This window comes from Zootoca vivipara, chromosome 13 (genome assembly GCF_965207765.1).
Source record: "Zootoca vivipara chromosome 13, rZooViv2.hap1.1, whole genome shotgun sequence".
NCBI classification, from domain to species: domain Eukaryota; kingdom Metazoa; phylum Chordata; class Lepidosauria; order Squamata; family Lacertidae; genus Zootoca; species Zootoca vivipara.
Window position 1 is genome coordinate 39674892 of NC_142596.1, and position 17046 is coordinate 39691937.

At 45.3% G+C, this 17046-nt stretch overlaps 1 protein-coding gene across 1 annotated transcript in view; it reads left to right on the forward strand.

Moving 5' to 3' along the window:
- XYLT1 (xylosyltransferase 1) overlaps nt 1–17046 on the forward strand; it is a 188971-nt gene that overhangs the window by 127793 nt on the left and 44132 nt on the right. Inside the window, exons 4-5 of the mRNA XM_035130694.3 lie at nt 3559–3731; nt 8117–8319. Coding sequence (XP_034986585.3) covers nt 3559–3731; nt 8117–8319 — 376 coding nt within the window. The remainder of the gene's footprint in view (nt 1–3558; nt 3732–8116; nt 8320–17046) is intronic.

The window sequence follows — 17046 nt, forward strand, 5'->3', positions numbered from 1 at the left end:
GGATAATTCTCATTGGGAATATTGTACACAGCTCCCCACGCTACTATTAGAAAGGGGAGTTCTCATTTGCTCCAACTTCTTTTTAAAAATGCTAGCGTGATTCCAAATGGCATGCTCCATGTTACGGTGGAGCATGCGACGGTGACGGCGCATGAAGCTCCGCCACTGTCCAGAAATAGCCTTTACGTTGTGTGAAAGCTCAGAGTTCATGGCATAACCCAGTCCAAATGAATAGACTTCCTCCTCTCTTTTGAGATCCTTCTGAGTGGGATAGGACTATTTTTCCTTCTTAATTCAGAAATACTAAGTTCTATCATTCTTGTTTTTATTGGTGTTGCCCTTGGGAACAGATTGCTAAGGATGATGATAAATTGAAGAAATTGAGGCTGTATAAATAGAGATTTATTACTTGCCTGTCTAGTTTGTCTGTTTTCTAAAAATGAATCATTTCCCCCCTCAAAAAAAAAATAGGGGATCAACTAATTATTTCCAAACTCTCCAGTGTGCCCTCAGAAAATGTTTGCTACTGCTTAAACTCCGCTCTCAATTTTGGTAGCCCTAATGCTGGAATAATTTGGTTTGAGGATCGCCTCTGAAAAATTCAAGGCTAAATGAATATATGTATTTGAAAAGAGATCACCAGGTCCTTGAAAAATACAGAGCCACAACTATTTTGCAGATCACTTTAAATCACTTCTCCCCTAAGATGGATGACAGTGGAATGAGATACACAGGAGCATAGCTGCCAAGTTATCCCTTTTTTTAAGGGATTTTCCCTCATGCTGAATAGGCTTCCTCACGAGAAAAGGGAAAACTTGGCAGCTATGCACAGGAGGAGGAAAAATTGACCCAAATCCTTATTCTGTGCATACCAGGAAAGCTAGTCTAGGGATTTCAGTGCAAAAGCAGCAACCATTTGCAACAGCTGAGAGAGTGGCGAATTTGTGAGAGGGAAGTAGTGATATCTTTGCTTTTCTAAGCCTAATTTTGGACTTGCCCAACCATGTGCACACACCTCATCAGCTCCCTAGCCGGCTAGCAACATAAAGCTTCACATTCCGTTAGGTATTGCATGAAGTTTGCTAGCTAGTCTAATGGATCTTGCTCGCCCATAATGGCCGCCCTGCTAAGCATTCAGTAACTGACAGTTTCCTCTCAGAAATTGGAATACTTGTGAACATTCCGTGACATGACCTCACACACACACACTCCCCCCATTTTCTTACTTCCCATTTAAAGGCAGCATGAGAGGGAGTAGCAGAGGAGGGCAGAGCCTTCCCAGCAGCGTTCAAAATTCTTCCTGATGTATAATCGGAATCCCCTTTCTTGTAACTTGAATCCATCGGTTCGAGTCCTACCCTTGAGATCAGAATAAAGAAAGCTTGCTCTGTCCTCCGTGTGACACACCTTTAGATATTTAAATATGTCTCTCGTGACTCCTCAACAGTCTCTTCCAATCCAGGCTGCACATACCCAGCTCCCTCAACCATTCCTCATAAGGCTTGTTTTCCAGACCCTTGATCTGCACATGTTCCAGCCAGGTGTCTCTGCTGTTGGATTCCTGTTTTTCTTTATTTTAATCCTATATAACAGGGGTGGCCAACTCCCAAGAGACTGTGATCTACTCACAGAGTTAAAAACTGGCGGTGATCTACCCCCTTTTTGGAGGTTCAGGTCAAAATTGTTGAGCTTTTTTTAGGAAGGAGGAAGGCCCATTTTTAGGGGTTCAGGTCAAAGTTGTAGGGCTTTTTTGGGGGGTGCAGGGCAAAATGTTGAGCTTTTGGGGGGGGAATCAAAGTTGTTGAGCTTCTTTGGGGGGAGCCAGTGGTCTACCAGTGATCTACCACAGACGTCCAGTGATCTACCGGTAGATATCGATCTACCTGTTGGGCGTGCCTCCTATATAATAAAGTCCCTGTGTCTCTGCGTCCAGTCCCTGTGTCCGCGCTACTGCGCATGTGCCCCACGGACACAGGGATTGGATGCAGAGACTGGACGCACACTCGTGCGCGCTGTCCCCCCCTGCCTACCGTTTACCTGCGGCCGCCAACCGCCGCTCCCGGCTGCTCCCCCTGGCGACCAGCAGCAAGCGGGCATCGCACACACACACACACGCTCTCTCCACCCCGGCCGCTCCACTATGACCTTTCAGTCTCCGAAGCCCCGTCTCATGCTGGAGGTGCGCGGCGAGGCGGCGGGGGAGAGGAGCGCTCCCCCCCGCCTTGCCGTGCACCGCCGGCATGGGACGGCGCTTACTCACTGAAGGCAAGCAGGCGGGCTGCCTGCCTGCTTGCCTTCGCCGAGGAAGCCAAAGCCGCAGCGTGCACCGAGGGAAGCCGGCTTTGGCTTGGCCGGCGGTGGGAAGAAGAAGAATTCCTCCCCTTCTTCCCGCCGCTGCCAAGCCAGTCCCCGAGCCAAATTGTGGCGCGGCGGGGGCTTTTCGCCATTTGCCTCCCCCTTCGCTCGGGGAAGGCAAACGGCGAAAATCCCCCGCCGTGCCGCAATTCGGCTCCATCCCCCGCACGCTTTGGCTTTGGGAAGCAGGCAGGGAGACGGCAACAGCCCGGGAAGCTGCGGGCTGTTGCCGTCTCCCTGCCTGCTTCCCCGAGCCAAAGCACATCGGGGGACAGAGCCGAAGATCGGCGGGCGCTGTTTGCCGGGGTTGACAAGCCCTGGCAAGCAGCGCCCACCGATCTTCATGTGACAGGCGGTGGGGAATGCAGGCAGGCAAGAGAGCAAGCACCTGCCTGGGTGCCGACCCGGCAGGCCGCTTCCTTGATCCGTTGGCCTGCCAGGTCGGCGCTGATCAGCGCTGTGCGGAGCACCGGATCGAGGAGCCGGTCTGCAGAGTCAGCGCCCAGCAACGCCGCACGGAGCATCGCCTCAATCCAGCACGGCGTTGCCGGGCGCTGACTCTGCAGACCGGCTCCTCGATCCGGTGCTCCGCACAGTGCTCACATATGTTCTAGCGCCCGTTTATTTAACGGGCTGAACGACACCAGTAAATGTATATTATCCTTAATATCACAGTTTCTAAGCCAAACACAACAGGGGATACAGCACAAAAAGCAGTAGCAATGAATCATAACATTGGGGAAAACTTGGTTTGAACGCCTGCCAAAATAAATTCAACGCATGGGGAAGTTCAGCAGGGAGCGAGTTTCTGATCTCAGCCTTGAGGGAATTCCACACACCCTGCAGTGAGAAGTGTGTGGCTCCTGGTGGATAAAGGCCAAAGCATGGGTTCCACAAACTATGCCCCCCAAAGACCTCAGGCAGGGATAGAAGGCACCAAATGGTCCTCAAGGTATCCTGGACCCAAGCTGCATTCAATGACAAAGCCCTCCTGCCAACATAGCCAATAGTCAGTGCTGCTACTCTGGGGAAAGTAAGGCCAGCATCTTCCCTCCCATGGCCATGTTTCTCATTGATGATTGCTTAGACGGAAGGGAGGGGGGAGCTCCGCCTGCTGAAATGTGGTCCGAACTCGTCCCCTCAGCCCACCCGCCCTGGTACAGCACTCTGCAGATGCCCTGACTCTGTTTTGTTTCCAAACAGGCAAAGCCAACCACAATGTACAGTGGGATGAGGACTCCGTAGAATACATGCCAGCAAACCCAGTCAGGATCGCATTTGTCTTGGTTGTTCATGGCAGAGCTTCCCGGCAGCTGACGCGCATGTTTAAGGCTATTTACCATAAAGACCATTTTTATTACATTCATGTTGACAAGGTAATATATCACTGGTTATAAATTGCCTGTCTCGCCGCCTGTCAATCTGCCCCTCTCCATTGCTTCTGCCCATCTCCCTTCTTTCCCTTCGTCATCTTTAATCTCCATCTTTAATGTCACTTATTGGGTGTGTTTCCCCCATACATCATGGTTTATGTATGTGTATCTTCAGCCTTTCCTCCTCTACACTGTGTCCATCCATCCCTTTTTATGTATCTCAGGTTCATTTCTACCTGTAGTACGTGTACAATGCTAACCGATGAGCCGTTCCAGCAGGCATGGGGGAACTTGCGGCCCTACACATCTCGGACTACAACTCCCATCGACCCTCACCATCGACCATGCTGGATGGGGTAGATGGGAGTTGGAGTCCAGGAACATCTGGAGGGCCATGGGTTCACCACCCCTGCCATTAAAGGCTCAGATACTAATTGAAAAGAGCTTCAGCTCTCCCCAGACCAGATGGAAGAGAATTAAAAGGGGGAGTGTTCTTCTTGATGCCTCCACATTAGTTTACAATGAACAAATTGATTTGGTCTGTGATAAGACTTGGAGAAGAAGGTGAAATAAATATTAAGTTCATTGAGGCTTGCTCCCAGTTAAATGAGAGGGAATAACACCTGTTTACCTGAGAGTGAGTCTGGTTGAACTCAGTGGGGCTTACTTCTGACTGAGGTGACATGCCTGGAATGCACAGCAATTGTCACTTTCGTTAGAAGACTATTTTCTGTACAAACTCCCACTCAGAATTCTCTCTCTGTAAAATAGTTTAATTGAAACTATTCCGTGAAATGTGTGAACTTCAAATTGCTATTATTATTATTATTATTATTATTATTATTATTATTATTATTATTCCTACTATTATTAATTAGTTGCCTTCCAGCAAACTCCTGTAGGTAACATTCAGGGTCCCCATTTTCACATAACAGTGAGCCACAATCAGAAGCAAACCATGGTTTACCAAAAACATAGGAAGCTGCTTTATACTGAGTCAGACCAGTGGTCCATCCAGCTCTATATTGTCTGCACTGATTGGCAGTGGTTCTTCAGAATTTCAGGCAGGATACTCTTCCTTCCAGACTTGGGAGATGCCGAGGATTGAACCTGGGCCCATCTGTGTGAAAAGCAGGTGCTCTACCACTGAGATAGGATGCTTCCTTGTGTGCCTCCTACACCAGAGGTCTGGAGGGTGACCACACAAGAACAGGCCTCTTCTGTGGTGGCTCCCCACCTTTGGAATGCTCTCCCCAGGGAGCCTCGCCTGGTGCCTTCATTTTTATTTTTAAAAAATAGTTTTTATTGGGTTTTTTGTGTTACAAGGCAAACAGATAAACAGGGAATGCTGCATCCATTGTCTCCACTTTCGGTTCATAGTCCTTTTCACGGTTTGTTTGGTGAGAGACATTTTTGTCATAGACACCTTACATCTTTAGGTGCCAGGCAAAAACATTCCTCTTTTCCCAGGGCTTTGGCTAACTAAACAATCTATAGCATTTTAAACTGCGCGAGGGAGGTACTGTTTTTGTTTGTTACTATGTTATGCATTTTTGTGTTTTTATATTGTAAACTGCCCTGGTATCCTAAGATGAAGGGTAGCATAGAAATTTAATAAATAATAAAATGATAACAGCTCCCCTCATCCCTGAGCACAGGCCATGCATCCCCAAACTGTGGCCCTCCAGATGTTTTGGCTTACAGCTCCCATGATCCCTAGCTAACAGGACCAGTGGTCGAGGAAGATGGAAATTGTAGTCCAAAACATCTGGATGGCCAAAGTTTGGGGATGCCTGGCACAGGCTATGCTGGCGAGTTGGAGTCCAACAACATCTTGGGAACCCAAGGATGGGGAAGATTATACTACGACACAGATAGGGAACTTTTTTAAAAAAAGAGTTTTCAATTTTTTACATTTCAAAATAAACATATTACAAACTTTACATATTTTTACAAACTTTAAAATATCCATTGACTTCCCTTCTTTCTCCTTCCATGGTTCATATTACATGTCATACATTCCTGCATATTTTCCTGTAATATTTCAAATCAATTTTCCACTTTTACATCAATCAAATATTGCTTACTCTGTTGAATTTATCGTAATACTGTCAGCGTTTTCAGCTGTGTACAATTATTTTCCATATATTCAATAAGTATTTTCCACTCTTCTTTAAATATACGTTTTTCTTGCTCTCCTGTTCTGTGGTTTAAATCTGCAAGTTCTGCTTATTCTAACATCTTAAATTGCCAATCCTCTTTACATGGGACCTCAACTCACTTTCCATTTTTGGGCTAACAGAACATGGGCCACTGTTGTTGCATACATAAATAAACTTTTCTGGCACCGCACCTGGGGATTTCTGTCTGGGTTATTCCCAACAAAAAGGACTCTGGTTTTGGGGGGAAGTTAAATAAAAACTTTTTTTCAACTCATTATAAATCATTTCCCCTTTTTTTACCTTTCTACATGTTCACCACATATGAAAAAAGTTCCTCCCATTTCTTTACATTTCCAACACAAATCTGATTCTGCTTTATACATCTTAACCAACCTACTCAGAGTTAAATACCATCTATGAATCATTTTCGAATCATTCTCTTTCAGAGAATGACACACAGTAAATTTCAAATCACTTTTCCAAAGTTTCTCCCAGAGGTTTAGGTCTATATTGTGTCCTATATCTACAGTATTGCCCAATTGTCATTGATGCTTTAACTAGCTCATCTTTTGTTTCCCATTCTAATAAAAAAATATACATTTTAGACAGGAGTTTATCCTTATTTTGTAGCAGTTCTTTTTCGAATTGTGAGCTTTAGTCCCATACACCCCCTTTTTTGTCTACCTTAAACATATCATTTATCTAGTGGTATTGTAACCAATCCATAACTAGGCTCCTTAAGTGTTTTTCTTTCTAGCAGATTTTACATTTCTCCCAGACTCTATACAAATTTTTCCTGAGAATGTGGTTCATAAAACTCATGGCCTTCCAAATCTAAAATGTCTGCATTATCCAATACAATCCATTCCTTTAACCAACACAAACAAGCTGCCTCATAATACAATTGCAAGTCTGGCAGGGCAACGCCTCCTCTTCCTTTTGTATCTATCAAAATTTTATATTTAATTCTTGGTTTTCTCCCCGCCAGATAAATTGGGGGGGGGGATCCATTTTTTGAAGCAGCTTGCATTATTTACAGTCAGAGCTGATTGGAATAAAAACAGCATCCTAAGAAGTACATTCATTTTCAAGTCTTTCTTAACCTCCTTCCCCAATTTAATATAATTGTTTACAGATAAGTTGAGGTTCCTTGCTGTTAGCTGAATTCCCAAATATTTGACTTTTTAAACCTATTTTTAAACCAAACAACCTTTCTAAAACATTTTTTCAACTGCTCATCCATGTTTTAACCAACATTTTGGTTTTGTCTGAATTTATTTTAAAACCTGCCACTTCTCCATACCTTTTAATTTCTACTAGAACTTTGGGGGTGCTATCCAATGGTTGTTCCAATGTTGATACCACATCATCAGCAAATGCCCTTAATTTATAGATTCAATACTTTAATATCACTATTTCTCCTTATATTCTGAAGCAGTATTTCTAACGTCCAGATACAAATGGGCACCATTGGTCAGGGGTGATGGAGAGCTGGACTCCCAAAAATATGTGGAAGGCCATGGATTCCCTGTGCCCATTCTAGGATGAATTGACGATTGCCTTGGATGCCCCTCAGTCACAAAAGCAAAACTGAATACAGTGGTGCCTCGCTAGACTAATTTAATTCGTTCCACAGGTCTATTCTTATAACGAAAAATTTGTCTAGCGAATCCCATAGGAATGCATTGAATTTTTTTGATATATTTTTTTGCCCATAGGAACGCATTAATTGAATTTCAATGCATTCCTATGGGAAACCGTGATTCACTAGACGAATTTTTCATAAAACGAATTCGTCTAGCGAGGCAACCTCCGCTCGAAAAATCCTTTCTTTAAGCGAAAATTTTGTCTTACGGGGCGTTTGTTAAGCGAGGCACCACTGTACTGTAAATAGATGGAGTGTCCCAAAATGAAGACTGTCTCAGGCTACAACCCTGTACACACTTGCCTTGGAAGAGGACTTAACTTGTAAGCAAGCACATCTGGCATTCTATAGGTTTTCCTCTTTGGATTGAGTCAGTAAATGCTTTGCCACACGAAATAGAGAATATTTCCACCGAGCCTCTCTCTCTACCTCTTCCAGTTCCGTCTGCACTTAAGGAATATTGGAGGAAGATAATGATGTGGAACATAGCTGTATGGTTTATGCATGTGCAAATGTCTGAAGCCTTTTCATTAAATTTTATCCTCCTTCTTGCTCCCCCACCCCACCCTGTCACCTTAAAGCGCTCCAATTACCTGTACCGGCAAGTGCTCCAGTTTGCGAACCAGTATCCAAATGTGAAAGTTACTTCTTGGCGCATGGCAACGATATGGGGAGGAGCGAGCCTTTTGTCGACCTACTTGCAGAGTATGCAGGATTTAATGGAAATGAAGGACTGGCAGTGGGATTTCTTCATTAACCTAAGTGCTGCGGACTACCCAATCAGGTACTGTGATTCACTCCTTTTGGAACTAGTTATGGTTTCCATGTTATAAGAATTGCCTTGGCTGGATCTGACTTAGGGTTCTTCTAACCCAGTGTTGTGTTTCCAGCAGTGGACAGCCAAATAGTTTTGACAACCTTCCAGGAAGCAAGGCAGTAGTCCAGGCACGGCCAGCTTAAAGTATCAGCATTGTTATTTAAATATGTATGCTGCTTTTCTACCCAGGTATGCCCAAAGTGGCTTACAACACAATAGCAAAAAAATACATCTCAATGCATCATTACAGTAATATGTAGTCTAACAGCAACTCATTTCACAACATAACTTGACAATCCAATTTTCTTTTAAAATCATTTGGATAATAACAACATTGTAGCATTTAAAATTCATTATAGAATGGGCAATGATAATTAAACTGAAAATGAATTTGTATGTTTTGTGCTGAAATATATGAACTAGAATAAGAAAAGATGCAACTTTTCAGTGCAGACAGGTATTAATAAATGGTATAACCAGGAGCCAGTTCATCAAAAGCACCAAGTGCATGAAATGGCATCCAGATTGCTTATACAAGGGCTGCCAACCTGGCACCCGTGGGCACAGAGATGCTTACAGAGGCCTTCCCTGGTACCCAAAAAGATTGCCAACCCCTTCCTCAGAGCCCGCAGCAGATGATCTCTCAATGTTCCACTCACTAAGGCCAAATCTGCACTATACATTTAAAGTAGTGTGATACCACTTTAAACTATTATGGCTTCCCCCAGAGAATTCTGGGAGCCATAGTTCATTAAGGGTGCTGAGAGTTGTTTGAAGACCCCCTGTTTCCCCTTCACCAAGCAACATTTCCTAGAACTCCCTGGGAAGAAGGATTGACTATTGAACCACTCTGGGTGTGTTTAGTGGGGGAAGGCAGAGTTTGACCTCCACTTTGCCTGACCTTGCCTTTACCCTCTGCTTTGTCGGACATTACCTTGTTAGGACTTGGCCTTTCTTTGACCAAACTTTCCTTGACCTGGTTCTGGAACAGGGCTGTCAGCGTGTGGCCGGAAGTCCCCTGACTCTCCGCCTAGTGCAAGTTCCCACTTGAGCTAGAATTCCGTCCTGCAGTTGAGGTCACCGCCTGGGACAAAACCAATATGTCCTATAAAAGACCCATAGCTTCGCATCTGCTTTGCATGCAGAGGGTCCCGGGTTCAAACCCTGGTAACTCCAGTAGGGCTAGGAGAGACTCCCTCTCTGATACTCTGGAGAGCCCTTAACAGTCAGTGCAGACAATACTGAGCTTTATGGAGCACTGGTCTATGTTCCTAAAAAATAAGAGCTAATCAAAAGTGGAACAATTCTGCCTTGGCAGGTTGGGTGCTCTTCTTTGATGAAGATATTTAAACAGATACTGACAGGGGTGCTGTGATTGCAAACTCCCTGCATTGCAGATCCTGAATTGAGCAGCAGGGTTGGCAATATGACCTGCCAGGTCCCTTCCTTTTCCATGATTTTGTGGTCCTAGGGGTGTAACAAGCATTGGAGAAATAATAATAATAATAATAATAATAATAATAATAATAATAATAATAATAATAATGTTTGTTGTTTAGTCGTGTCCGACTCTTCGTGACCCCATGGACCATAGCACACCAGGCACTCCTGTCTTCCACTGTCTCCCGCAGTTTGGTCAAACTCATGTTCGTAGCTTCAAGAACACTGTCCAACCATCTCATCCTCTGTTGTCCCCTTCTCCTTGTGCCCTCCATCTTTCCCAACATCAGGGTCTTTTCCAATGAGTCTTCTCATGAGGTGGCCAAAGTATTGGAGCCTCAGCTTCAGGATCTGCCCTTCCAGTGAGCATTCGGGCCTGATTTCCTTCAGAATGGATAGGTTTGATCTTCTTGCAGTCCACGGGACTCTCAGGAGTCTCCTCCAGCACCATAATTCAAAAGCATCAATTCTTCGGCGATCAGCCTTCTTTATGGTCCAGCTCTCACTTCCATACATCACTACTGGGAAAACCATAGCTTTAACTATACGGACCTTTGTCAGCAAAGTGATGTCTCTGCTTTTTAAGATGCTGTCTAGGTTTGTCATTGCTTTTCTCCCGAGAAGCAGGCGTCTTTTAATTTCGTGACTGCTGTCACCATCTGCAGTGATCAAGGAGCCCAAGAAAGTAAAATCTCTCACTGCCTCCATTTCTTCCCCTTCTATTTGCCAGGAGGTGATGGGACCAGTGGCCATGATCTTGGTTTTATTGATGTTGAGCTTCAGGCCATATTTTGCACTCCCCTCTTTCACCCTCATTAAAAGGTTCTTTAATTCCTCCTCACTTTCTGCCATCAAGCTTGTGTCATCTGCATATCTGAGGTTGTTGATATTTCTTCCGGCAATCTTAATTCCGGCTTGGGATTCATCTAGTCCAGCCTTTCGCATGAATGATAATAATAATAATAATAATAATAATAATAATAATAATAATAATAATAATAATAATAATAATATGCTAGGTGAGATTGTTTAGAAAACCCCTTTATGTACTCCAGATGGGCTTGATAGACTTTTTACTGTGAACAAGCTGATGGCTGGTCTTTAAGGAAAGGTCAAACCAAATAATATGCAAGTCAGGGGAGTTGTTTTGTGCTGTCATGAGATGCATTTGCTTCTTAGCTCTTATCCAGAGTACAGGCTTCTCTCTGTTCTGGGTAGTGAATTTCCCGGTAAGAAGGAATGTTCTTCTTGTTTGTTTTTAAACTGTACCCACCCAGAGGTGCCCTAAGGTCGGAATCAAGGAGGTTGGTTTGTCCTTTCTGTTCCTGCCTACCCTCAAAGGGAGGAGGGTGGGGAGGCTGGAGGCGGGAGACGGGAGATGTTAAATCTGGCAGCCTCAAGAAAAGCCGCTTCTTTCACAGTGTCACGGTTGGGCTGTGGGCAGCAGTCTGGGGTGAGCTGGGAATAGGGGTGGAGGAAAAAACCCATTCAGTTTGCATTTAAAGGTGAGACAACTGAATTTGCACTTTCTGAAACAAATAGGAGAAAAGAAACACAGCCAGCCTTCGCAATCTGCACTTCTCTGAATTTTGCAGTGCCAAATAAATGTTTACCAGAATGCATATGCTGGGGTAAAGGGGGCATAAAAATGCATCTATCAATGCATGGGAGAAAGTTGTTTCGCAATAATGTGTATATTACGAGAGGTTCGCGCTAAAATGCTGATGAATTTTCAAGAGGGGGGAGTTGTTGTTGTTTTTTTCCAAAAGCAAACTGATGTGAAGAACGTAAGACTGAGAATCAATGGGGAACCAAAATGGGCAGATTCACTCACCCTAGTTGGGAACCAACAGCTGTAGGGCAAGCTGGCAGCCAAAGCCAAAGGACAAGTGAGTCAAGATTGATGGTCCACAGAGGCAGGACCACAGAATAGCAAAGGATGCAGGAGCACACCTGAGCTCAGGAAGACCCATGTTGCTCAAAAAAGAGGTGGGAAACCTTTTTCAGACTGAGGGCCACATTCTCTTCTGGGCTACCCTTCAAGGGCCACTTGCCAGTGGTGAGTGGGGCCAGATCCAATACTGGGTGGAGCAATTGTTTTAAATTTCACAGTCTAAATGTCCTGCATCACCCCAGCAATCAGTCAACATTATTTGGCCAATGTGCCAGGATTAGTCACATTTTGACTACAAAGGCACTCTTCTCTGAACACCAGGAATAATTAAAGTGTCTGCCAAAGGAGAGCCCCCCCCACAAAAGCATGATGTTGACCCCCCCCCCCAAAAAAAAGGGCAGATAAGGCATCGACAACCCCCCTCTCAAAAAACTTTGGTTCAAACTTTTCTTTTCAGATCTTTCTGTCCAGAATTTAAGACAATTGTGCCTAATAGCTGTATTGACTAATCCTCCTGATAACAAGAAAAAAAGCAAGACTAAACGATGAGTGTTTATTGTCTCAGTGAAACCACAGTGGACAGATTGCCTGACACCACTCTGTTGACTTGAGCTGTTTGCTAAATGTGATAAGCAAAGCTGTAATTTACATTGAAGCGTTGCTGTTCAGCTTTCACACGAGCTTTGCAAAACCTTGAAGGGGAGAAAAGTTATTTTATAAAATGCAGAAATGATTGGATGCCTTGCGGGGAAAGTTCCCTAGTTAACCTAGCTGTCATAAAATAAAATAAAAAATGTAATAGCAATGGGAAATGAATCCAGTTGGCTAGAGATGCACATTTCAAATGCTGTTCTTCCTTGTTTGCAGTATTCAGTGACTGAATGTGCTACAGGCACAAAGCCAATGAGAATCTGCTCTACTCTGCCTTGGTCAGACCCCACCTGGAGTCCTGTGTCCCAGTTCTGGGCAGCACAGTTTATGAAGGATATTGACAAGCTGAAACATGTGCAGAGGAGGGTGACCAAGATGGTCAAGGGTCTGGAAACCATTTATTTATTTATTTATTTATTTATTTATTTATAGCCTGCCCATCTGGCTGGCTGGATTTCCCCAGCCACTCTGGGCGGCTTCCAACCGAATATTAAAAACAGTACAGCGTCAAACATTTAAAACTTCCCTAAACAGGGCCACCTTCAGCTGTCTTCTAAAAGTAAAATAGTTTCTTATTGCCTTAACATCTGCTGGGAGGGCGTTCCACAGGGCGGGTGCCACTACCGAGAAGGCCCTCTGTCTGGTTCCCTGTAACCTCACTTCTCACAATGAGGGAACCGCCGAAGGCCCTCGGTGCTGAATCTCAGTGTCCGGGCTGAATGATGGAGGTGGAGACGTTCCTTCAGGTATACTGGACCGAGGCCGTTTAGGGCTTTAACAGTCAGTACCAACACTTTGAATTGTGCTCGGAAACGTACTGGGAGCCAGTGTAGATCTCTCAGGACCGGTGTTATGTGGTGCCGGCGGCCACTCTGAGTCACTAGTCTAGCTGCCGCATTCTGGATTAATTGCAGTTTCCGGGTCACCTTCAAAGATAGCCCTACGTAGAGCGCATTGCAGTAGTCCAAGCGGGAGATAACCAGAGCATGCCTTATGAGGAACAATTGAGAGAGTTTGGAACATTTAGCCTCTAGAAGAGAAGACGGAGAGGTGAAATGATGGCCATCAAATACCTGAAATGATATCTGGGTGGTGGAGCAAGTTTGTTTTCTGCTCCAGAGGGTAGGACCCAAACCAGTGAATTCAAATGACAAGAAATGAGATAGACAACACTAATTTAACTCTCCCTCACTTGATGACATCCTAGTTTATTCTGATGCCCCAGAATTCCATGTTACATTTGTCCATCAACACCCCAGAGAAAACCAACTCTACGCAAAGCTGGAGAAGTGTGCTTTTGGCCTCACCCAAGTTGAATTTGGGGGATTGTTACACCCCAAGTCATTAAAATTGATCCCCGAAAAGGTCAGGCTGTCCACACCAAGAATTGTGAAGGGGCCCAGCATTTACCTGGCTTCACAGATTATTACTGGTGCTTTATCCTCAAATTTGCCACAATAGTCATGCCATTGACAGATTTGTTGTGAAGTCAGTCCATCTTCGACTGGGCGCCTGCAGCTCAAAGTGCTTTTCTCAACCTCAAACAGGAGTTCACCATGGCATCTATGCTTGTCATTTCAGATCAGACAGAACCATTCATTTCCAATGCCTCCTCTGTGGTTGTTGGGGCAGTCGTACACCAATCTCAACTTCTCCATCCATGTACATGTTTTTTTTCTCAAAAACTGCCCCCCCCCCACTGCAGAATACATCTTACTTGCAGAAATGTGTACAGTGGGCAAGACTGCATATTGAAAATGTGTTTATTTGCACTACAATGCTGATGAACTTCCATGAGGATTCTTTAAAAAAGAAAATAAAGTATAAATGGATGCAAAATGTGGACAGCTGAATTTAAGATTCAGGAGGGGGATTATTGGGTTGCTTTTGTTTTTATTATGTACTAGCTGGCCCTGCACACGTTGCTGTGCGTTAGTCTGTGAAATGGAGGGTAATAGCTCCCCTTCAGATCCCCCTGAGCCTCAGAGTCCCCCTGAGTCGAGGCGAGACACTGTGGAGAGGGCAGGTTTCATCCCTGTGTCTCCCCCCCCCCCGTTCTGACCCATTATGTATCCCTGCCCTCTATTGCCCCCCCACACACACACCTCCACTTGGCCTAGCCTGGAAAGCGGCCTAGTCTGCAAAGCCGAGGGGAGATATTATGGAGAGGGCAGGTTTCATCCCTGTCTCTCCCCCCACCCTGTTCCGACCCATTACTTATCCCTGCCCTCTATTCGCCCCCCCTACCTCCACTTGGCCTAGTCTGGAAAGCCGCCTTGGTGGTTTCAGTTGCTTGGTTGATGATGATGTCATTTGGTTTGTGAGTGTGGCTTAGATTTCACAGGAAGGGAGGGGGTGTACTGTGGGAGGAATTCCACTTGAGGGCGCTGTTTGACTTGGTGGAAATCCAGGTCTGTACCTGCCCAGGTATGCGATTTGAGGGATTTTTGTCCCCAACAATGCGCGGGGAGTGGCCTGGATCGTTGTGTCAAAATTTCAGGACGATCGGTCAAGCGGTTATGGAGAAAAGTGGAACCTGGATTTTCACGATTTTTACATTTTTATATATATAGATTTTGTGTTTTTATATTGTGACTTTATGTTGTGAACTGCCCTGAGACCTGTAGGATTAGGGCAGTACAGTCGAACCTTGGATCACAAACGCCTTGGTACTTGGACATTTTGAATCCTGAACGCCACAAACCCAGAAGTTTGCGAACGGTCTTTGGAACCCGAATGTCCAACGGGGCTTCCGCAGCTTCCAATCGGCTGCAGGAGCTTCCTGCAGCCAATCAGAAGCCGTGCTTTCGTTTCCAAAAGTTTTGGAAGTCGAATGGACTCCCAGAATGGATTTCGTTCGTCTTCCAAGGTATGACTGTATACATATTTAATAAATAATAATATTTTTTTAAAAAATGAAAAAGCGAGAGAACCAAAATGGACAGATCCTTCCATCCCTACCTACCTGGGACTCTCTGCATTAAAAGGGGACCCACTTTCTCTGCAGGCCCACAAGAACAGGAATGAATCTCATGAAAACAAACTCTTCCCTCCGCCCACCACCACCCAAAAAAGTATCAACTGAACAATCTGTGGAAACCCAGGCCAAACCCAGCCTTTGTTGTTAAAGCAAACATTTTCTTCCCGTCAGTGAAGCAATGAAGGAAAGGGGGAAGTATCGAGGTTAGGAAGCTAGTCCAAAGAACTGCAGGGCACATCCCACCAAGTTGATATGAGAGAGGGAGGGAATTAAGTGAAAATCCATGCACAGGCAGGCCAGGCCATTGGTGGTGCCTCGCCTGTGCCCGAAGCTCTCCCATCTCATTTTGGAATTGGGAAAGGCTGGCCAGGCCATGGCTTATTAATACCGCAGTCCAGACAGAACAGGTGGCGTTCATTTCTGAGCATTCATTCAGCGCTTCTGACAATCACACAGTCCTCACCTTCAGGATGCCTCATCTATACCAGCCACACAGGGAAGGGCTGTAGCTCAGTGGCAGAGCATCTTCCTTCCATAACAAAGGTTCCAGATTCTATCCCCAGCATCTCCCGGTAGTGCTGGGTGAGACTTCCACGCACAATACCCTTCCGCACACAGTCCCTTAGCAAGCACCACGTGCCAGAGTGATGTGTACATCCAGCCACAAAGCAGTGTGTTTTCATTCACCGTAAGATTTCACTGCCCTGTTTAGAAAGATGCCAAACACTCTGGTGAAACCCTGATAAGCTCTGAATAACCACTGGGGCTTCGAGTTTATCCAGAATACACACCGCATGTTTTCCTTTCCATCATTGAAGAGCCAGAGCAAATTCCTGGGCCGTCGCTATCAGCATTCCCCACCCAGCCGATGCTTCGCCCAGCCCCTTGATCACTTTCCCCACCAAGCGCGTAACTGTTCAGAAGATCCCAGCTTCTTGCAGGAGCACACAGAAACGATTCTGAATACCATTTTATCTGCCTGTGCTGCAGCTTTGCACCAAGGTGATGCTTCTTTCCTGCTGTGGAGGCAAGGAGAATTATATTTTGCTATATGATTGCCATGCCGGTTTTTTTTTTAATAATTAAAAAAACCCACACCAAGAGAGGGTTTCCCAAATCCTTATCTTTGTTCTACAGATGTTGGGGTTGCGAATCCTGGCTTGCAGCCAAAATCCACTCCCAAAATTAGGATGGGCTGCCTCTTAACTGCACTTCAAACTCATGAAAAGCTGGGATATGGGGAATGAGGCACCGTGTCATCCATTTTAAAAAACAAACAAACCAGGGTTGGCATCACTAGAGCAGCATTCAGGGCCTAAGCACCCCAGGAGGGCATACAGATGAGGCCCAGTCCTCTGATCACAGACCTGACTTCTCTGGCAGCAGTGGCAGGGTCTGAGAAGCAGCCCAGCATTTCAGATTTCCTGTAAGTCACCCAAGAGATGTTGGCATTGAGGGCAACTGAAACGACAGGCAGTTTGCAACTACAGTCATATCTCAGGATACGTCGGCTGCATGTTGCGTCTTTTCAGGTTATGGACATGCCAAACTTGGAAGTCCCGGAACGGGCTACTTCCGGGTTCGGCACGTCAGTGACCTGCGTGCATGCGCAGAAGTGCTAAGTCATGCTTTGCACATGCGCAAAAGCGTTGCATTGCGTCACGCGCGTGTGCAGATGCAGCGCTCATAGCTGCCAAGTCCGGATCGTAAAGATCTGGGATCGGCAGCG